The 23,766-nt window shown below is 42.4% G+C and overlaps 1 protein-coding gene across 13 annotated transcripts in view; it reads left to right on the top strand.

The window, feature by feature from the left end:
- Window positions 1-2,247: 2,247 nt before the first annotated feature.
- Window positions 2,248-23,766, top strand: part of DMC1 (DNA meiotic recombinase 1) — a 51,571-nt gene continuing 30,052 nt past the window's right edge. For 2 of the 13 annotated variants that reach the window (XM_054675982.2, XM_054675980.2), the window contains exons 1-8: window positions 2,282-2,405; window positions 3,267-3,372; window positions 4,194-4,245; window positions 4,830-4,874; window positions 5,719-5,865; window positions 10,419-10,501; window positions 17,397-17,449; window positions 20,096-20,137. In XM_054675982.2, coding sequence (XP_054531957.1) covers window positions 4,195-4,245; window positions 4,830-4,874; window positions 5,719-5,865; window positions 10,419-10,501; window positions 17,397-17,449; window positions 20,096-20,137 — 421 coding nt within the window. In that variant the 5' untranslated portion in view covers window positions 2,282-2,405; window positions 3,267-3,372; window position 4,194. Of the gene's footprint in view, window positions 2,406-3,266; window positions 3,373-4,193; window positions 4,246-4,829; window positions 4,875-5,718; window positions 5,866-6,016; window positions 6,087-10,418; window positions 10,502-17,396; window positions 17,450-20,095; window positions 20,138-22,807; window positions 22,881-23,766 lie in introns of those variants that run through there. The other 11 variants (XM_054675978.2, XM_009438404.5, XM_063807851.1 and 8 more) reach the window with 11 other exon arrangements.

The following is a 23,766-nucleotide window of genomic DNA, read 5'->3' as shown; positions in this document are numbered from 1 at the left end:
CATTTCTCAAATTCAAGCTCTTGAAATTTCAAGAATATGTATCAGCAAGCATCACTTTGTAGAAGCCCAGCTATACGCGCTGGAATCCTGTGCCTCTATTTGGTTATAAGGTGACTGTCCACGGAGGGGCAGTAAAGTGTAATAGTTTAAAATTCAGGTCTTAACTATAATCCCACTGCCTATTTTTTTATTTCTAAAAATATCATAAAAAGGCACAAAATTTTTTAATTGTGTAGAGAAATTGTGGACTTCCTGAAGGATTTGAAAAATTAGGCAAGCTATATTATCCAGTTAATAATTGACACAAAAGCTCTGGTTTGCCATGTTCTATATTGTGGATAGGAAAGTACCATTTTGCCATGCAGGATATATTTTTTTAAATATAAGCATACTTAACAATCTTCCATGGCTTCTGAGTTTTGTAGCATACTTAAAAAGATGTTCCTTATTACAAAGTAATTTTAAATGTCCCATATTTTCTTCTAGTACTTTATTTTATTGTTCAGATTTAATTTTTTGATCTGTCTGGAATTTATTTTGGTATAATGTGTAAAGTGTGGTTCCAATTTTATTTTTCTTCCAGATGGTTACCTAGTTGTTCTAACACTATTCACTGAATTCATCATTTCTCCACTGATGTGAAATGCCACCTTCATGATATTCAGAGTTTTTGTATGATATGAAAGACAATTTTTTTGGTTCCGATTTTAGTGGAAAGTCTTCATGTGCACTTTTTAACTGTCCCAGAGTTTGTTATTGTTTTAAATATTTTAAAAGTTGTCTCTAACCATCGATATGATACCCAAATAAGATTTTTCTCCTCCCTTCATGAATCTGTCATTACCCAGCTCATTTTAGTTTTTTTAAGTGTACTGCACACAACCTTCAAATATTATGAACATTTCTCTCTCCCAGCTGTCACTACACCAAACTACATATGTTATATTTCCCTAAATCATCTTGCTGTGCTCTTTGCAGCTCTTCTGTAGACTGTTGATGTCTTCACCTAACGAGTTGCTCAAAAGTTCCCATAATTATTTAGGTGAGGCCTCAGAGCGAAAGCCTTTCACCACTATCCAGTTCCTCCCCCAAATGGGCATTCATCTCCATATAACAAGGACGACTGTGTTTGGGGGAAAATAACAGATTTGGAAGCACAATGGCAGTTATTTGTTGGCTCTTAAAACAATCCACCTGTTGGGGGGGTGCGTCCTACACAAAATGCCAACTGCTATTGTGGGAATGTTTTGCTATTTATTCCACCAAAATGATTCAGACAGAAGAAACAAAAAGGATCGCCCTGTACTAGGTCTTGAACCCAAAGAACTGTTTGCACAGAGATTCATCCAAGATACATCACAGCCTCCACCTCGGCAGCTGCTCTCTCAAATGTTTCCTGACTCTCCCCAAGTCAGTCTCCGCGTGAGGGGAGGAGGAGGATGCTGCCAGCGATGGCGCTGCTGGCACGAAGGCTGGCCTGCGACTTCTATTTAAAAGCTGAACCAAAATATACTTGGCGTCTGTGGTCTATTTAAAACTTCAAGTTAAGACAGAGAAAAAATTACTCTCCATCCTGAATGGGCCTCGGGTGTCTCAATCACAGACAAGAGTGGCAAATGGTGAGAGTCAGAAAGTGGGAAATTAGGAACGCTGAGGGAGCACGGCCAAACTCTGAAGCCAGCATGAAAACCTGGAGGTGAAAAGTGAAGCCATGGGCAGCGGGGGCGGGGGGAAACGGGCCCGGATTCGACCTTCTAACCCAAGGCTCCATCTGCGACCCTCGCGACCAAGACCTATCGCCAAAGTCAGTCACCTCTGCTCATCGCCCCTCCCCCGACTGAAGGCTACCTCCTCAGAACCTCGCCTCAGGGTCTTCTCCCGGACTTTAGCGAGGTGCTCAGCTCGAGGGACGCCCCAGCTCAACGGTCTCCCTTCAAGGCCCCGCTCCTCAGCGCGCTCCCTCCACAGCGCCCCTCCCTCCCTCCCTCCCGCCGTCATCCCAGCTCGCCACCCGCTGGAGGCTCCTCTTCGTTTTCCGTCCCTCAGCCCTCGCCCCGCCCCCTCGCCCTGAGCCCCCTCCAGGCCACGCCCTCTGGTCCCCCCACCTGTGAGCCCGCTCGTTCCCCGCCCTTCGGTCTTCGCCCCGCCCCCATTGCTCCCCGCCCCTCGTCGCCCACTGTAGGCCTGCTCCCTCCCCGCCCTTCCACCCTCACCCTGCGCCCCGCCCCGGCCCCTTGGTCCTCGCCCCGCCCTCCTCGTTTGGCGCCAAACCCTGTGGTCAACGGCGCGCGGGTCTCCAGGCTCCGTGTTCTAGGCCGGAGTTAGAATCCTGTCAGCTGAGGAGGTCGGGCGGGGCAGAGGGGCTTCACCTTGAAAATCTCGGGGAGACTGTGGGTACGAGGGGGGTAAGTGGCAAAAACGGACAGCGTGCGAAGACTCTGAGGGGACGCTCGTTTTGAGAAGGCGCGCTTCCCTTTCTCGCTCCTTTTTTGGGGTCCCTGGGCTAGTGACTTTGAGCGTTCCGCTCCGACCCTTGGGGAGGAATTTTAGTGATCTTGAGGGATTTCCAACCTCATTTTCAATCGAATCGGACCTGAGTCTAGGAGAGCCCGCCTCATCCTCCTGACCAGGGAATCCGGTGTCAGGAAAATGTCCGGCGGCCGCAGGGGGTCTGCCCAGGCCTCCTGCTGAGGGAGGCGTCGAGGGCGACCCGACCGCGCTGCTGCCCCCACCAGAGGGGACAGCTGGGTCGTCTTAAACCGGGGGATTGGGGAGCCCTACTTTCAATCCAACGGTTCAGTCTATCAACGGCTCCTTGAGAGATGGGGGACAATCTTTTCATTTCATCACGGGGAGAAGAAATGAATGCTGTTTTTCTCTTCGATGGGGACAGTAAATGTGGAATTGGGGTACTCATAGCTAGCCATCTGAAGGACAGTGTCCCCGAAGATCCCATCCGAACGGTCTCGGTTGCCTTCCATCCTTTGCCGTTTGAGGTGCTGGGTGGTAGGACCCTGCTCCTGCCTTAGTATTAATAGTTCGTTCCCTTTGTTCTAGGGTCCAACCCCTGACTTTGGTATCAAATGAGGAAATGGAATCGGCCAAGAAAAATGATTATTTGGACCGCATTTTATTGTAATAAATAAACACAATCACGCCTTGTGGATTCCTGAGATTTCTTTTGAGTCTACAATGTTAAAAACTTTAACTGCTTATCAGCCTTAATAGAATATTATGATCCACCAATTTTTTTTTTTTTTTTTCAGACGGAGTCTCGCACTGTCGCCCAGGCTGGAGTGCAGTGGCGCGATCTCGGCTCACTGCAACCTCCGCCTCCCAGGTTCAAGCGATTCTCCTGCCTCAGCCTCCCAAGTAGGTGGGATTACAGGCGCCCACCACCACGCCCGGCTAATTTTTTTGTATTTTTAGTAGAGACGGGGATTGGCCAGGCTGGTCTCGAACTCCTGACCTCGTGATCTGCCTGTCTCGGCCTCCCAAAGTGCTGGGATTACAGGCATGAGCCGCCGCACCCGGCCCACCATATTTTTAAATCTTAAAAAAATCATGAAACTAGTAAATACTGTGAAAGAAAGTATAGCTAATGTTCTATGAAACAAAAAGGTGGATGTTACAGGAGTACCCATTCATAATCAGCAGGCAGGAAGGCATTCATCATAGATGAGAAAAATAGAATCCATTTATTGAGGACAAAGTTGGAGGTGTCAGGGAGGACACAAGGAAGAATGATATAATGTCAAGGTTCCTAGAGTATTGTTGTTAAACATAAACAAGAAAGGTTAAAAGCAATATGCAATTCTAAATAACATTCAAGGCAGTAATAAAGTCGTGATTAGCTGTGCAATGGAAACCAGATGATAAGTGATCACTGTTGGGGAAAGAGAAGAAACTAAATAACCACCCCCCAATTTGCCCCTCAGGCATCTGTGTGCATGTGGGGACACACACACACATGCACACACACACACACACACACACACAAGAAATAATGTCACATGTCTCGCAGAAAGAAGATAGGCTGGCCTCGTCTTTCCAAGCTAAATGCTTCTCTTACTGTCCTTCTAGTCCTTGTTGACTTTGAAATGAAATCAGAGGCCCCTGGACAAAGGACTACTTCTTACATAATATTTCTTATTTTCCCAGAAGTGATTATTTTTCTGTTGCTCACTTTTCAGTATGAAGGAGGATCAAGTTGTGGCGGAAGAACCAGGATTCCAAGATGAAGAGGTATGACTAAAATGTTGAAAGATATATAGACATTTGGTCATTCCACAAAAATCAAGTTCCTTCCCTGTTAGCTACTATTTTTAGAAGCTGAAAGTAGAAATAACACATAGTTATATATTGCAAATATGTAACAACTTGTTTGGCAAGGATGCTAAGATTAGCTACTTAGCAACTGGTATGAAAGTATTTTAATGACTTAACAGCTGGTATGGCCATACTGGTACCTATACACACTGGTACCGAATAGCAGCCTGGTCCTAGAGGAAGGAGTTTAGGATCTGGAGGGGAAGAGGGTTGAGAAAACATATTTAAAATAGGTCAAATGTTGTTCCAGTCCTTTGGGTAAAGGTTTTAAAATTTTACGGAGGACATGACAAAGGTAACTGGCTTCCCAGCCCTTTCAGTGTTGGTGCTTCTTCTAAGTATGTGTTTGAAAAACGGTATTGATCCTTCCTCAATCTCTAGAGAAGCGGAATTTGAGGCATTTTGGAGTGACTCATAGTATTTAATTACCTCTTTAAAAGATGTGAAATAGCTGGATATGAAGAATCAAAACTTCATTTTTTCTGTTTCATCTCCTTTAGGAATCTTTGTTTCAAGATATTGACCTGTTACAGAAACATGGAATTGTAAGTAGTTTTTCAATGCTGTGTTAAATTGTCTGATTCAGGATTTCTCAGCATCAACCTTATGGACATTTGGGCCTGGATAACTCTCTGTTGCAAGGGGACGTCCTGTGCATTGTAGGGTGTTTGCAACATCCTTGGCCTCTACTCACTCACTACATGCCAGTAGCACCCCTGCAGCTGTGACAATCAAAATGTCTCCAGACATTGTCAAGTGTATCCAGAGGACAAAATTAAGTTCTGTATGTCAGGCAACTGGAATAAATGATGTTGGCAGAAATCCAGCCTTTGAATAATGACCTGGGTGGATTTCAACAGCAATCAGTTGATAGTAAAACTGCTGACATTATCTGTTGTAGCCCTAACATTTAATCTCTTTCAGTGGTTTTAGAAAATAGAAGCAAGAGAAAATCCTGGTCCTTTGGTGATGTAGTTATTTGCATTCTCCAGGGGCAGAGGAAAAAAAAAATCTTTAAAAATTTAAAAGAACATGTTGGTAATGAAGTTCTGTAGAAGGAAGGAGCTGAACTGAGGGGGTGAATGTGTGATAAATTTGTTAGCTTTTCCACCAACAGGCTTTTCTTTTGAATTCCTTGTTACATTGCCATGGTCTCACTAACATTCTTGGGAAATCAGGGCACAGTCAGAACATTTGGCAGCGTGCTGAGTATGTTCTACTCAGATATTTCCAGAACATTTGGCTACATGGTGGGTGGGTTCCACCTGGCAGCTTGTATAAAATTGGCATCATGGTGGAAGGAGATGGACACAGAAACACATGACATAGTATGGGAGCCTTGCAGGCTGGCATCTTATCAGTCTGCTGTGCCCATTCTTTAATTTACAGAACGTGGCTGACATTAAGAAACTGAAATCAGTAGGAATCTGTACCATCAAAGGTATACAGATGACAACAAGAAGAGCTCTATGCAATGTCAAAGGACTCTCAGAAGCCAAAGTAGACAAGATTAAAGAGGCAGCGAACAAACTAATTGTAAGCAAAATCCATTCTTTGCTGTTTTAGCTTGGCAGGGCCTTGTGAATCTTTATAGGCTTTCTCATGAAAACTAGAAATTATTGTGGGAACTGAGTTCCTGTAGATCACAGTATATTATACTCCCCATGTTAACTTTTTATCACTTCAGTTTCAAAGCAACAGCAACTGATTTCTGAAAGATGAAGGTAGGGATTAAGAGACCTGGAACACTAATGAAGGTAATTATTTTTGCCAGAACTTTTTGTCTCTCTTTATATTACTTTTTCTGGCTGTCTCTGCCTTTCCTTCTCCTTTCCTTTTTTTTTTTTTGAGACAGAGTCTTGCTCTGTCGCCAGGCCAGAGTGCAGTGGCGTGATCTCAGCTCACTGCAACCTCCACCTCCGGGGTTCAAGCGTCTCCTGCCTCAGCCTCCTGAGTAGCTGGGACTACAGGTACACACCACCACGCCCAGCTAATTTTGTATTTTTAGTAGAAACGAGGTTTCACCATGTTGGCCAAGATGGTCTCGATTTCCTGACCTCATGATCTGCCTGCCCTGGCCTCCCAAAGTGCTGGGATTACAGGCATGAGCCACCATGCTCGACCTTCATTTTTATTTTTTACCTTTCTCCTCCTCAGTTTTGTCTTGTCTCCTCAAATATCATACCTATGGCTGTTGTGAAGCACTAAGTACCAAAGAAGTTGCTCTCTCCTGGTATAGGAGATTGATAATATGGCCAATTGATATAGCCAATTGATAAGAGAGCACTGGGTTAGAAAAAGACCAACAGTGGTTGGGTCTACATATGTGCAGTTGAGATAGATATGACCAAGCATGTGCTCACTGAAGCAGCTGAGCTAAGCTAACCCATACTGATGCAGGGCAGGTGAGCCCCCAAATTGAGGCTTAACCTGGGAGGGTTCTTGGCTTTGCCCAAAGGTGAGCCAGTGGTGTTGGACAGCAACTTTTGTTGAAGCAGCCCAGTACAGTGCAGCAGAGGTACTGCTCCTTGCAGAGCAGGGCTACCCCATAGGCAGTATGCCCAGAAGTAGCAGCTCAGAGGCAGTTTTGCCATTATAGTTATAACCACTTTTAATTACATGCAAATTAAGGGGCAGTTTATGCATAAATTTCTAGAAAAAGAGTGGTAATTTCTGGGTCATTGGGTCATTGCCATGGAAAGGGGCAGTAACTTCCAGGTGTTGCCATAGCAATGGTAAACTGACATGGCACATTGGTGGGCAGGTCTTATGGAAAGTTGCTTCTGCCCTGGACCCTGTTTTAGCTAGTTCTCAACTTGGTCTGGTGTCTGAGCCCCATCTCTGGAGTCAAATCCCATCTCCTACCTTACTACTTTCTAGCAGGGCCCACTGACTGTGAGGGGCCTTTGCAACTGCCAGGCTGCCAGACAAAAGCATATATACCTTTGACCCAAGCTTTTATGTAGAGCTTTTGGGAATCACTAGAGGTACCAGCTCTTGAAATAGGAAAGCAAAGAAAGGTAGTCACTAAGTCTTCCTCTTCATTTAATAGCAGGCCTCTCCATTTCTCTATTGGTATGTGAGGGTCTCATTCCCAGTGAGTCTGAGAAGCTCTCTTCACCAACGGCCATTTGGTTTCCTTCTTCAGAGGCAGTCAAGAGAGGAGAGTGATGCAAGTGGCAGTGTGATCCTGAACTTGGAGAGGACTCAACCGAACTGAATTACTCTGAACCCAGCTCAGTTGCTCTAGCTTCTGAGTACACTCAGGCAGTGTACCCACAAGTCAATTCCACAACTGCCAGGGTGTTGAAGAAAGCCCTGGAGCAGTACTCAGGGTTTGGGAAACTGCTCTATGACATTAGAGTTGTTTTCTTTGGAAATTAAATCTTATTACCAAAGAAAAGAACCTCTCTCTCAAGCACCCACTACTGCACCAAGAATCTTCTCCTTTCTTTGCTTAAACTGTTTATTCTTTTTTATTTGTGTTTTTTAAGAGACGGGTATCAGGCCAGGTGCAGTGGCTTACGCCTGTAATCCCAGCACTTTGGGAGGCTGAGGCGGGCGGATCATGAGGTCAGGAGTTCAAGACCAACATAGTGGCCAACATAGTGAAACCCCGTCTCTACTAAAAATACAAAAATTAGCCAGGCATGGTGGCAGGTGCCTGTAGTCCCAGCTACTTGGGAGGCTGAGACAGGAGAATCACTTGAAACTGAGAGGCAGAGGTTGCAGTGAGGCAAGATCACGCCACTACGCTCCAGCCTGGGTGACACAGCGAGACTCTGTCTCAAAAAGAAAAAAAGAGAGAGAGAGAGAAGGGTATCTCACTATGTTGCCCAGTCTGGGCTTGAACTCCTGGGTTCAAGTGATCCTCCTGCCTCTGCTTCTGAAGTACATGGGACTACAGGAATACGCCACTGTGCCCAGTTTTATTTATTCATTTATTTTTGAGACAAGGTCTCACTCTATCACCCAGGCTGGAGTACAGTGGCTCAATCACAGTTCACTGCGGCCTTGACCTCCCAGGCTCAAGCGATCCTCCCACCTCAGCCTCCTCGGTAGCTGGGACTACAGGCATATGCTACCATGTCCAGCTAATTTTTTAAAATTTTTGTGGAGGCCGGGCCTGGTGGCTCATGCCTGTAATCCCAGCACTTTGGGAGGCCGAGGCAGGCGGATCATGAGGTCAGGAGATCGAGACCATCCTGGCTAACACGGTGAAACCCCGTCTCTACTAAAAATACAAAAATATTAGCCGGGCATGGTGGCAGGCGCCTGTAGTCCCAGCTACTTGGGAGGCTGAGTCAGGAGAATGGCGTGAACCCGGGAGGTGGAGCTTGCAGTGAGCCGAGATCGTGCCACTGCACTCCAGCCTGGGCGACAGAGCGAGACTCCGTCTCAAAAAAAAAAAAAATTCTGTGGAGATGGGGGGTCTTACTATATTGGCCAAGCTGGTCTTGAACTGCTGGCATCAAGCAGTCCTCCCGCCTCAGCCTCTCAAACTGCTGGGATTACAGGTGTGAGCTACTGCACCCAGTTGTTTATTCTTAGAGACAGAGAAAGTGATTGAGAGAGAGAGACAGAGAGGAGAGAAAGAAAGGAAGTTAATTTCATAATACAGTGGTTCTAAACACTGATGTGTATCAGAATCACCTAGTGTGGCTAATAAAGAAAACAGAAGCCCAGACTTGGCTCACTCAAGTAGGATAGGACCTGGACTTGGCTGTCCCCATTCTCCAAGTTCTCCAAAGTTTAAGAACCACAGTCATAGTATAAAACAACAAAGAGGGACACCCATTAGACTACATTGGGGCCCATTTTCACTAGTCCTCCACTGTATCAGCTGTACCTTTTTAATCAGTCAATAAGTAGTATATCTACCATGTGAAAAATGTTGTCTCAAGAATAATGAAAACTGGAATTTCTGTGCCCCTTGAAACTTCTACAGCTGGAAAAAAAAATGATGCTGTTGAATGAAAAAAAGTGAATTGTTAGTAAAATACCCTCTGCTTTATGCCATAATTATATCTCATTTGGCTGGGCACGGTGGCTCACGCCTGTAATCCCAGCACTTTGGGAGGCCAAGGCGGGTGGATCACCTGAGGTCAGGAGTTTGAGACCATCCTGGCCAACATTGTGAAACCCCATCTCTACTAAAAATACAAAAAATTAGCCGGGCATGGTGGCAAGTGCCTGTAATCCCAGCTACTTGGGAGGCTGAGGCAGGAGAATCACTTGAATCCAGGAGGTGGAGGTTGCAGTGAGCTGAGATCGCACCATCGCACTCCAGCCTGGGCAATAGAGAAAGACTCAGTCTCAAAAAAAAAATATATATATATATATACACACACATGTACACATATATACACATACATATATACACACATATACATATACACACATATATGTATATATGTGTGTATATGTATGTGTATATATGTATATGTATACACATATATGTGTATATGTATATGTATACACATATGAGTATATGTATACACATATGTGTATATGTATATGTATACACATATGTGTATATGTATACACATATATGTGTATATGTATACACATATATGTGTATGTATATACATATATGTGTATATGTATATGTATACACGTATGTGTATATGTATATGTATGCACATATATGTGTATATGTATACACATATGTGTATATGTATATGTGTGTATATATGTGTACATATATATGTGTGTATATATGTGTACATGTATATGTGTGTATACATGTGTGTGTGTATATATATATAAAATTTAATTTTCACAGCTACTCCTTGAAGAAACACTGTTATCTGTTTGACCCAAAAGAGGAAGCTGAAGTATAGCAAGATTAAGTAGTTTACTCCATATCATAGAACTAATAACGATTAGAGACATGATTTGAACCTAGAAAGGGCAGCTCTAAAGCCTGTGTTCCTAACCATAATCTTGTACTGCCTTCAAGGACAAGTGAACTGTAGCTTATACCAAATGATGATCTTAATAATTGAGTATATCATTTTGGGCAACATTTGAAAATAAAACCATGATCTTTAAACTCTTTTTGAACATTTCCTTTTATCTTTCTGTAGGAACCGGGATTCTTGACTGCATTTGAGTATAGTGAAAAGAGGAAAATGGTTTTCCATATCACCACCGGGAGCCAGGAATTTGAGTATGTATCTTACTTTTTTATAATCACTAAGCATAATCTTTGGAATACCATGTTTCTTTTCCTCTTTCTGGTTACTTCTACTATAAGTAGTAGAAGTAGCTTCTTCATTTGAAGTTTGGGTTTGTTTGTTTGTTTTTCTAAATGATAACTGAAACAAATTCTAGACTGCTTGGAGGAGCAAGATTAAATGTCTTACAAGAAATTCAGACCCAAAATCTAGTTTCTGAATCAGCCAATATTAATCTCAAACCACTTTTAAAAATCAGTTTAACTTTTCATTTACTTTCCTTCTCCATATGAAGGATGTTTCATTGCACATTTTGGGTTTACTCAAAAAGCAATTGTTAGATTAAATATTTCAGAAATATTGCAGTTATTTTTGCTCTTCTGCAGGAGAAGTTTTAACATCCCTTTTTATTTACTCTTTTATGATCCCCAAGACATATCATCATCTTCTCAATGCAAGTTTACTAAAATGTGGGTTTTTTCTCCCTACCTTACTAGAAAGAATTAGTGTTTCATGTGTTACAGCAGTGCCCAAGAGCATTTAGAACAAAAGCAGTATTTCCTCTAAGTATTTCTCAAAATGCTGGCCTCACAAGATACATTAAGAAAAAAAGGATTTCATAGTCAAATATACCTCCACTTGAACGTCTAATTGATAGCTCAGACTTCACAGGTCCAAAAATCAAACTTCTGACCTTTGCCCCAAATCTGCTTCTCCCAAAGTCTCCCTCATCTTAGATGTATCTCTTTCCTGATCCTCTGACCTAAAACCTGGGTGTTATCCTTGACATCTTTTTTCTCTCACACACCCTAACTCTAACCCATTAATAAATCCTGTCTGTTCTACTTTCAAAATATATTTAGTCAGAACAAACCTCCCAGTTTCCTCAACAAATAAATTACAAGGAGGAAAAAAGAGATGGAGTCAGGGAGAAGACCTATAGATTAAAGAGATTTAAAAGACATATCACCTGGCAGGGTGCAGTGGGTGACACCTGTAATCTCAGCACCTTGGGAGGCCAAGGCTGGAGGTGGGGAGGGGATCTCTTGAGATCATCCTAACGACAAACTGAGACCTTGTCTCTACAAAAAAAAAAAAATTAATTAGCTGGGTGTGATCGTGCGCACCTGTAGTTCTAGCTACTCAGGAGTCTGAGATAGAAGGATTGCTAGAGCCCAGGAGGTTGAGGTTGAGGCTCTAGTGAGCCGCGATCATGCCACTGCACTCTAGCCTGGATGACGCAGAGAGAAACCTTGTCTGAAAAAAAAAAAAATTAAGGAATTACTAAATTTAAGTGTGATAGTGGGAATATGGTTGTTAAAGATGAGAGTCTTCATCTTCATCTTTTAGGGATACATACTGAAATATTTATAATGAAATGATATGTTGCTTAGTATATGCTTAAAATAATATGGGAAGGGAGGTAAATGGTTAGTGGTCTATATGAAAAAAGATTTACCCTGAGTTCATAGTTGACGATTGTTGAAGCTGAGTGATAGACACGATGGTTCATTATTTTTTTCTACATTTGTTTATGCTTGATATTTTCTATAATAAAAGATTAATATATAATATATATTATTTTTATGTGTATATGTGTGTGTGTACATAGAGAGTGAGAATATAATTCAACTATTTCTTACCACCTCTACTGTTACCTCACTGGACTAAACTACCACCTATTAATATCTCCCCTGGATTATTATAATAACCTCTAATTAACCTCCCTCCTTGAGACCTTGCCCCTACTGTTTTTTTTTTTTTTTAATTCACAAAAGAGCCAGAATGGTCACTTTAAAACATAGGTTAGGCTGGAATGCAGTGGCTCATAACACCCTGATGATTCCCCCTCTCACTCAGAAAAGAAGCCAAAGTCCTCTCCAATCTCTAATATTTCACTTTTCTAGTTTTCTATGTACCAGCCTAGTGACCTCTTTGCTATTCCCAGAACATGTCAGATACACTCCTGCATCAGGGCCTTTGCACTTTGTGCTGCCTCTGCCTATCATATTCTTTCCTCTTAGATCTACATGGCTTGCTGTCATCTCTTTCAGGTCTTGGCAAAAATGTCCACGTCTCAATGAGAACTTCTCTGATCACTTTATTTGACAATATAACCTCCTCACTTTCATACTCTGTCTTCCTTGTCCCCTTTCCTGGCCTTATTTTTATCCATACCATTTAATAACATCTGAGGTACTACATATTTTACTTATTTGTGTTTATTTTTTATTTTATTTATTTATTTTTTTTTCAGACGGAGTCTTGCTCTGTCACCCAGGCTGGAGTGCAGTGGCGTGATCTCAGCTCACTGCAACCTCTGCTGCCCAGGTTCAAGCGATTCACCTGCCTCAGCCTCCCGAGTAGCTGGGATTACAGGTGCCCGCCACCACGCCTGGCTAATTTTTGTACTTTTAGTAGAGACAGGGTTTCAGCATCTTGGCCAGGCTGGTCTTGAACTCCTGATCCCATGATCCACCGCTTCAGCCTCCCAAAGTGCTGGGATTACAGGTGTGAGCTACCGGCGCCTGGCCTATTTGTGTTTATTATCTAATCTCTCACTAGATTGTAAGCTTCGTGAGAGAAAAAAATTCTGTCTCTTTCGTTCTCTAGTTTATCCCAAGTGCACAAAACAATCCCTGGCATAAACTAGGTGTGCAATAAATATTTGTTGAATGACTAAATGAATGAATAAACAAATAGTGAATAAGTTTGAGAAGTACCATATACTATATATTCTTCTTGAAGAGTCACAGCGCACACTAGCCTGTGAAATCCTGCAGTGACACAAAACACCTGTTTTGGCAGGGCACGGTGGCCCACACCTGTAATCCCAGCACTTAGGGAGGCCAAGACGGGTGGATCACCTTAGGTCAGGAGTTCTAGACCAGCCTGGCCAACATGGTGAAACCCTGTCTCTACTAAAAAATACCAAAAAAATGGCCGGGCACGGTGGCTCACACCCTTAATCCCAACATTTTGGGAGGCCGAGGCGGGTGGATCACTTGAGATCAGGAGTTCGAGACCAGCCTGACCAACATGGAGAAACCCCGTCTCTACTAAAAATACAAAAAATTAGCCGGGCGTGGTGGCATGTGCCTGTGGTCACAGCTACTCAGGAGGCTGAGGCAGGAGAATCACTTGAACCCGGGAGATGGAGGTTGTAGTGCGCCGAGATCGTGCCACTGCACTCCAGCCTAGGCAATAGAGTGAGACTCAGTCTCAAAAGAAAAAAAGAAAAAGAAAAAGAAAACACCTGTTTAACCCAGCATCGTCCCAGACTTTTAAAATCACATACCCTTTTTTCAAGTAAAGTTAAGGAAGAGGCTTGGGGAAATCCTACCCCTAGGCAAATTGGTCAAAATGAGGTTGATCAACAAAACACTTGATTCAAATGACAACCTGATTTTCTTTAGTTACTCTACCACATGGTGGTCTAAGAACCACTGGGCTAAAGAAATAATTACTGTTATTGTGAATTTTCTGGTGCCCTTGATGTTTGCTCTTGAGAACAGGAAAGATCATCATTCAGGAGCTAGGTTTTTTTTTGTTGTTTGTTTGCTTTTGAGACAGAGTCTTGCTCTGTCGCCCAGGCTGGAGTGCAGTGGCATGATCTCGGCTCACTGCAACCTCCGCCTCCTGGGTTCAAGCAATTCTCCTGCCTCAGTCTCCTGAGTAGCTGGGACTACAGGTGTGTGCCACCACACTGGGCTAATTTTTGTATTTTTAGTAGAGACAGAGTTTCACCATGTTGGCCAGGCTGGCCTCGAACTCCTGACCTCAGATGATCCACTTGCCTCGGCCTCCCAAAGTACTGGGATTACAGATGTGAGCCACTGCGCCCAGCCAGGAGCTAGGTTTTTAAAAATTAATATTTAATTAATTAAAATATTATACATTTTTCCTTAAGCTTTAAGTCCCTTTATAAATCTAGCACATTTTAAGGGAGCTTTTATAACAAGATTAAATTCTCTTAAACATTTTAATTACGTTTATACATTCAGTGTATTGTATTTTCTTTAAGAACTTTATTTGTCAGCCAGGTGCGGTGGCTCACGCCTGTAATCCCAACACTTTGGGAGGCTGAGGCGGGTGGATCACAAGGTCTCTACTAAAGACAGGATCACCCTGTCTCTACTAAAAATACAAAAATTAGCCGGGCATGGTGGCGGGTGCCTGTAATCCCAGCTACTCAGGAGGCTGATGCAGAGAATTGCTTGAACCCAGGAGGCAGAGGTTGCAGTGAGCCAAGATCACGCCACTGCGCTCCAGCTTGGGCGACAGAGTGAGACTCCGTCTCAAAAAAAAAAAAAAAAGAACTTTGTCTAATTATCTAGTTATTAACAGCAAAATCTTCCCAATTACCTAAATATCTTTTGTAACTCAAATAAATTTAGAAGTATAGTGAGTTGTAGGCACCCTTAAATGTTCAAATACTATTTATAAAATTAGTTATCAACTTGAAAATTGAAGGAATGTACCATTTAATCAGTCAGAGGCCAATCCATTACAAAAAGGTCAAATTATCTTAAACGTTAAAAGGTCTCAAATAGCAAATATGCACAGGTTATTACCATATTTATTTATTTATTTATATTCTATTTTATTTTTTGAGACACGGTCTCACTCTGTCACCCAGGCTAAAATGCAGTGGCTCCATCACGGCTCACTGCAGCCTGAGTAGATGGGACTGTAGGCACAGGCCAGCATACCTGGCTAATTTTGGTATTTTTTGTAGAGACTGGGTTTCGCCATGTTATCCAGGCTGGTCTTGAACTCCCAGGCTCGAGCGATCCACCTCCCTCGGCCTTCCAAAGTGCTAAGATTACAGACATGAGCCACCATGCCCATATTGCCAAATTTAATATGAAAATAGTAATCTATGGGTTTGATTTGTGTCTCTATTTTTAAATCTCCCTATATTTAAAAACACTATTTCTACACTTAATTCTAAATTTTCCTGAGTCTCAAAAAGGAAACAATTGTGCTATCCCAAATAATTTGGGGTATCCTCACAGGTAAATTTTGGGGTTACCTTTTCAGCTGATTGAGATTACATATCAACCAGGAATTTTGTCTGGGATTTTCCAGAGGTATAGCTTTCCAGGGTAATTTTTCTCAGGAAGAAGAGGGACAAATAAAGCTTTCTTTAATAGTTGCTAGCCCAACCACCATGGCACACGTTTACCTATGTAACAAACCTGCATATCTGGCACATGTACCCCTGAATTTAAAATAAAAGTTGAAGAAAAAAATAGTTGCTGGGCCTAAAAGATTTCCAAGTGTATTCCCTCCAAATGGGTTGATCGCTTAGCCCATGTCCTTTAGATTTAAGTTGTGCAGGTCACTATCTAGATTTTTCTTTTCCTTACTGAAGTCTGCAGCCCTCACTAAATTTGTGGATAACTTCCAACATTGTTTCAATTTACATTTAAATTGCTCTCTTAAACTATGTAAATGTAAATCTATTGGATTATCTATATATCTTAAATTTTTGTCTGACCTGTGATCACATCCCAGAAAATCATGTTAATAGACTACATACAAGGTTTTTAAAGTGCCCCTACCAGGTCTTAGCACAATTAACACAATTAATATGTGTTGCATTTAATGAATGAATGAGATCATGACTTAAATTTAGGCCTTTTCATATTCAGAACTTTAAATGCACTACAACATTGGCTTACCACTTAAATGTATGCTGTCAAAATCTGACAGTTACTCTTCTAACTGCTAGCATTACCTACAACATCTTTGACATTTACTATTCTGACATGTCCTCCATAAAATTTGGTTTATGTGAGATAACCTGACCATAATGACAATCACTGGATTTTCCTAATACCTGTTTTTCATATGTTTTTCAGTATATTAAAAACTGAAGCCAGGCATGATGGCTCATGTCTATAATCCCAGCACTTTGGAAGGCCAAGGTGGGCAGATCTCTTGAGCCTCAGGAGTTTGAGACCAGCCTGGGCAACATAGCAAGACCCCAGCCGTACAAAAAATAAAAAATTAGCCCTGTGTCAGGCGACAGAACAAGATCCTGTCTCAAAAAAGAAAAAGAAAAGAAAAAACATTGAAAATTCAATTGACTTTAGAAACATAGTTCCAGCACAATATTAAATACCCAATTAATAACTAAGATGGGCTGGGCATGGTGGCTTATGCCTGTAATCCCAGCACTTTGGGAAGCCAAGGCAGGCGGATCACCTGAGGTCAGGAGTTTGAGACCAACCTGGCCAATATGGTGAAACCCCATTTCTACTAAAAATACAAAAATTAGCCTGGCGTGGTGGCAGGCACCTGTAATCCCAGCTACTCGTGAGGCTGAGGCAGGAGAATCTCTTGAACCTGGTAGGCAGAGGCTGCAGTGAGCCAAGATCACGCCACTGCACTCCAGCCTGGGCGACAGAGCAAGACTCCATCTCGAAAAAAAAAATAATAAATAATAATAATTAAGATGATCTGTAACTCCAATTCGATTCTAAAGACTAGTAAGACATAAGGCCTTGCTAACCCATTTACTATTTTTTAAGTTTTTTCTTAAAATAATTTATTATTATTATTTTTTAAGCCTACAGCATGCAGTATTCCCAGGTTCCATTTACTATTGAAGTAAGAACGATAGGGCTTATCATTTGTTTTGCTGATCCACTTCCCATACACAATAGAACCTGTGATCTAGCAAGTGGCATGCTATTTGTTCAGCCAAGAATTGCTGTTCATGTTCTGTAGATAGATAGGTAGATGATAGAATAGATAGATAGATACATAGATACATAGATAGATACATAGATGGGAAGGATACTAATGATATGAATACTTTCTCCTCTCTTAATATTTCTATTTCTGTTCTTGTTACTAATGCTTTCTTTCTATTTCCAGTAAGTTGCTAGGAGGTGGAATTGAAAGTATGGCAATTACAGAAGCTTTTGGAGGTAGGTAGAACCTTAATATTTTGTTAAATGAAATATTATACACACACACATACACATCTATGTGTATACATACACATATAATTAAATAAACAACCAATAATAAATTGTAAGTGTTTTGGAACTTACAAAATCTCAATTATCATAACATGAGATCATTCTGTACTGCAACGAAAATATATATGAACATTAACAGATGGGTCTTATCAACACTTTTCATCTTTTATTTGTGATTCCTATAGAAGATAATAGATTTTTTTTTTTTTTTTTTTTTTTGCGACGGAGTCTCACTGTGTCACCCGGGCCCAGGCTGGAGTGCAGTGGCGCAATCTCGGCTTCCTGCAAGCTCTGCCTCCCGGGTTCACGCCATTCTCCTGCCTCAGCCTCCCAAGTAGCTGGGACTACAGGCGCCTGCCACCGCGCCCAGCTAATTTTTTTGTATTTTTAGTGGAGACGGAGTTTCACCGTGTTAGCCAGGATGGTCTTGATCTCCTGACCTCGGCCTTCCAAAGTGCTGGGATTACAGGCGTGAGCCACTGCGCCCAGCTGATAATAGATTTTTTTTCACTTATTTGTTCAAAAGGTAATTGAATAATGAGGCTGATTTTATTTCTAGGCAATTAATGTTCCATGAACATAGAGACTAGATTCCCTCTTCCCTGATTATATCCTCTATTTTTTTTTTTAAATAATAGATACAGGGTCTCACCATGTTGCCCAAGATGGTCTCGAACTCCTGGACTCAAGCAATCCTCCCACTTTGACCTCCCAAAGTATTGGGACTACAGGCATGAGCCACTGCACCCGTCCTATCCTCTGTTTTTAAAAAGCAATTCATGCATAGCTACACTGTGTATCACATCTGGGAATTCCAGTATTTGCTGTCCTTGGAGAACTAAATCTGTTTTTTGTTTTTTTTTTTCTGTTGACTTGGGCACTAAATCTGGTTTTCATTATTTCTGTTGACTCAGTCTTAGTGGCTTACCTTCTTCTGTATTTATTGGTGTTTGTGAGCTTATTGTTTGATTTTAATCTATGAAAGTTCAATGGACCTGGATTGTTTTCCTCCAGAAAGAATTTGCTTTTGCTGGTAGCTAGGGGATGGCACCAGTTTAAGACTACTTCAGCTCCCCTTTAAGGACCTCAGTTCAGTAGGGGAACCCCAGGCTTTCTTTCCTGTGGTAGGGTCTTTCTTTTATTTTCATTTATTTATTTATTTATTTATTTATTTAGAGATGGAGTCTTGCTCTGTCTCCCAGGCTGCAGTGCAGTGGTGCCATCTCGGCTCACTGCAACCTCTGCCTCCTGGGTTCAAGCAATTCTGCCTCAGCTTCCTGTGTAGCTGGGATTACAGGCAACTGCCACCACGCCTGGCTGATTTTTTTTTTTTTTTTTTTTTTTTTTTTGGAGATGGAGTCTCACTCTGTTGCCCAGGCTGGAGTGCAGTGGCCTGATCTTGGCTCACTGCAACCTCTGCCTCCCAGGTTCAAGCAATTCTGCCTCAGCCTCCCAAGTAGCTGGGACTATAGGTGCACGCTGCCACACCCAGCTAGTTTTTTATTTTTTAGTAGAGATGGCGTTTCACCATGTTGCCCAGGCTGGTCTCGAACTCCTGAGCTCATGCAGTCTGCCCGCCTCGGCCTCTCAAAGTGCTAGGATTACAGGCATGAGCCACCATGCCCAGCTAATTGTTGTATTTTTGGTAGAGATGGGGTTTCACCATGTTTGCCAGGCTGGTCTCGAACTCCTGACCTCAAGTGATCCATTCATCTCATCCTCCCAAAGTGCTGGGATTACAGGTGTGAGTCACCACACTTTACCCCAGGTGGTAGGGTCTTAAACTTTCTTTTTTTTTTTTTGAGACGGAGTCTTGCTCTGTCACCCAGGCTGGAGTGCAGTGGCGCGATCTCGGCTCACTGCAAGCTGCGCCTCCCGAGTTCACACCATTCTCCTGCCTCAGCCTCCCGAGTAGCTGGGACTACAGGCGCCCACCACCACACCCGGCTAATTTTTTGTGTTTTTAGTAGAGATGGGGTTACACAGTGTTAGCCAGGATGGTCTCAATCTCCTGACCTTGTGATCCACCCGCCTCAGCCTCCCAAAGTGCTGGGATTACAGGCATAAGCCACCGCGCCCGGCCTTAAACTTTCATTTATATGACTGTTACTAAGGAAAACTTGGTTTAAATTAATTTATATTAAACAAATAAGGCCGGGCGTGGTGGCTCACACCTGTAATCCCAGCACTTTGGGAGGCTGAGGTGGGCGGATCACCTGAGTTCAGGAGTTCGAGACCAGCCTGGCCAATATGGTGAAACCCCATCTCTACTTAAAATACAAGAACTAGCCAGGCGTGGTGGCAGGCACCTGTAATCCCAGCTACTCAGGAGGCTGAGTCAGGAGAATCGCTTGAACCCGGGAGGCGAAGGTTGCAGTGAGCCGAGATCGTGCCACTGTACTCCAGCCTGAGTGAGAGCAAGACTCTGTGTCAAAGAAAAAATAAAAAATAACACCCGAGATACTTTATAAGTAAGATTTGCCAGTTGGAAAAGAAAAAGAAAACAGTAATATTCTGAAGCCATGTTTTATTCTTTATGAAGATATCTGGAAATTATGCATTTTTAAAATCATTTTTTTCTGTATTTCACAGAATTTCGTACTGGAAAAACCCAGCTTTCTCATACCCTCTGTGGTAAGGATATATAACAACAATAACAATAATAATCATAGCTATTACTTATCAAACATCTACTATGTGCCTGATACTCTAAATAATCTCATATCTGAACATACTTGCAAGGAAACTAAAACACAGGCGGATTAAGTAAACTGCCCGTGGTTATACAGCTGGTCTTTGAATGTGTGATCCTTGAGGTGATGTATGTGCTGCACTATGAACACCTGAGTAGAAATAGAGAGAAGTTGAATGGGTATATGAATGTGTTGGTAAGAAGTCCACTGTCTCAATTTTTCCCATTCCATCTTTTCTATATCTTTTTTAGAAGAGTGACACAAAATCTATTGAGTCCTAGAATCTTTCACTTTCCATGGCATAAAATTGGCCCTAAGAGAGACTTAAAAACAAAATTGTTTTAAACAAAATAATGAAAGATATCTCCTTTTCCACAAATACACTACTGTGCATTTCTTTGAGCTATGGAGAAGGAACTTGGCAAAGTGGTTAAGAAAGGAGTTCTGGCCGGGCCCGGTGGCTCACGCCTGTAATCCCAGCACTTTGGGAGGCCGAGGCGGGCGGATCACAAGGTCAGGAGATCCAGACCATCCTGGCTAACACGGTGAAACCCCGTCTCTACTAAAAATACAAAAAAATTAGCCGGGCATGGTGGCGGGCGCCTGTAGTCCCAGCTGCTGGGGAGGCTGAGGCAGGAGAATGGCGTGAACCCGGGAGGCGGAGCTTGCAGTGAGCCGATATCGCGCCACTGCACTCCAGCCTGGGCAACAGAGCAAGACTCGTCTCAAAAAAAAAAAAAAATAGAAAGGAGTTCTGGAATCAAAATGCCGGACTTCAATCCTAGTTCTATCATTAGTAGCTGTGTGACCTTGGGCAAGTTGCTCTACTTCTCTAATTTCCCCCACCAATAAAATTGAAATAATGACAACGCCAAATGTTAGGATTGTTTTGAAAAGTAAATGAAATAATGTATGTACCTGGTATAAAGTAGCTCCTTAGTGTTAACTACTACTACATAAAAAGTAATTGCAGTCGAGCGTGGTGGCTCACACCTGTAATCCCAGCACTTTGGGAGGCCAAGGCAGGAGGATCTCCTGAAGTCAGGAGTTTGAGACCAGCCTGGTAAACATGGTGAAACCCTGTCTCTACTAAAAAATACAAAAGTTAGCTGGGCCTGGTTGAACATGCCTGTAATCCCAGCTACTGGGGAGGCTGAGGTCGGAGAATTACTTGAACTTGGGAGGCAGAGGTTGCCGTGGGCCGAGATCGTGCCACTGTACTCCAGCCTGGGCGACAAAGTGAGACCTGTCTCAAAAAAAAAAAGTAAATGCATTTTTAAAATTTGACATACATTAATTTAAAGGTAACATATTAGTTATATAGCATAAATTATATTTGTGACTTTTTTTTTTTTTGAGACAGAGTCTCGCTGTGTCACCCAGGTTGGAGTGCAGTGGCGCGATCTCAGCTCACTGCAACCTCCGCCTCCCAGGTTCAAGTGATTCTCCTGCCTCAGTCTCCTGAGTAGCTGGGATTACAGGCACTCACAACCATGCCCAGCTAATTTTTGTTTTTTGTATTTTCAGTAGAGACGGGGTTTCACCATGTTGATGAGGCTGGTCTCAAACTCCTGACCTCATGATCCGCCCACTCGGCCTATTTGTGACTATTTCTTTCTTTTTTTTCTTTTTTCTTTCTTTCTTTTTTTTTTTTTTTTTTTTTTTTTTTTTTTTTTTTGAGATGGAGTCTTGATCTGTCACCCAGGCTGGACTGCAGTGGCACGATCTCAGCTCACTGCAACCTCCGCCTCCCAGGTTCAAGCAATTCTCCTGCCTCAGCCTCCAGAGTAGCTGGGATTACAGGCATGCACCACCACACCCGGCTAATTTTTGTATTTTTAGTAGAGACAGGGTTTTACCATGTTGGTCAGGCTGGTCTCGAACCCTTAACCTCAAATGATCCACCCACCTTGGCCTCCCAAAGTGCTGCGATTACAGGCATGAGCCACCATGCCCGGCCATATTTGTGACTATTTCTTGTAGAAAGAAAGTTAGTAGGTTGGGCGCGGTGGCTCAAGCCTGTAATCCCAGCACTTTGGGAGGCCGAGGTGGGCAGATCACGAGGTCAGGAGATCAAGACCATCCTGGCCAACATGGTGAAACCCCATCTCTACTAAAAGTACAAAAATTAGCTGGGCGTGGCAGTGCCTGCCTGTAGTCCCAGCTGCTTGGGAGGCTGAGGCAGAAGAATTGCTTGAACCCGGGAGGCGGAGATTGCAGTGAGCCGAGATTGCGCCACAGCACTCCAACCTGACGACAGAGCTAGACTCGTCTCAAAAAAAAAAAAAAAAGAAAGAAAAGAAAAGAAAAAGAAAATTAGTAATATTTAAATTTTATTTCCATTCTTTGGGAGAACTAACTTTCACGAATATCTTCCATTGTGAAAGATAGTGAAATTATTTGTTGAATTACAACTATGCTGGCAGAATACTTATAATTTCACACTGGTTAAGTAATATGAAAATATGACATGTTGTTTAGAAACGAAAGGATCATGACTCTTTGCAAAATGTACTAAAGAGTTGCAACAGCAGATTCCATGTGTGTTTTTATAGTCATTTGTACAAAGTTTATTCACTCCTATTAATATAAATTTTTAATTGCTTCCTAGTGACAGCTCAACTTCCAGGAGCTGGTGGCTACCCAGGAGGAAAGATTATCTTCATTGATACAGAAAATACTTTGTAACCTTTTTATTTAAAGTTGCTAACATAATAGTGTGATATAGGAATGTTACCACTAAAGAGTTTGTCTGAGATATACAATCTTTGTAGTCATTCCATAAACCAGTAGTAATGAGACAAACCAAAGGGAAAACAATTACTGGTTAAGTTCTCAAATCACTTTTTATTTAATGAGGTTTCACTTCTTCATATGGGTTTATGAGACAAAACAAATACATGAGAGGAAATTATATCATCATTTTTAATCCTCTTCTCTAAAGATTTTGCTTAATAGTTAGAAAAAAGATTTTTTTTTTTTTTTTGAGACGGAATCTCCCTGTTGCCCAGGCTGGAGTCCAGTGGGGCGATCTCGGCTCACTGCAACCTCCATCTCTTGGGTTCAATCAATCCTCCTGCCTCAGCCTACCGAGTAGCTGGGATTACAGGTGTGTGCCACCACACCTGGCTAATTTTTTTGTATTTTTAGTAGAGACAGGGTTTTGCCATGTTGACCAGGCTGTTCTGGAACTCCTGACCTCAGGTGATCCACCTGCCTCAGCCTCCCACAGTGCTGGGATTACAGGGGTAAGCCACTGCACCTGGCTGAAAGATTATTGTCTCACTGAAAGTCATGGTCCCAAATGAAGGGAAAGGTGTGAAGAGGGTGAAAGTTAATAAGGAAAACAGGCAGAACCTGTTTGGGTAACACAAAGAATTGCAGTTTAATTAAAGTGTAAGGTATTCCAGGATATGGGCTAGAAAGATGATTGGGATCTTAGACATGAAAGGCTTTGAAACAAGATAGTGGGTGTAAACTGGATACTTTAGCAATATTCTAGGCAAGTAATGAGAACTTGATCTAGGTTGGAACTGGTAAGAATAAAAAGAAAAGGAAAAGAAGTATTAG

This window comes from Pan troglodytes, chromosome 23 (genome assembly GCF_028858775.2).
Source record: "Pan troglodytes isolate AG18354 chromosome 23, NHGRI_mPanTro3-v2.0_pri, whole genome shotgun sequence".
Classification (NCBI taxonomy): Eukaryota; Metazoa; Chordata; class Mammalia; order Primates; family Hominidae; genus Pan; species Pan troglodytes.
This window is presented reverse-complemented; position numbering and strand designations above follow the sequence as displayed.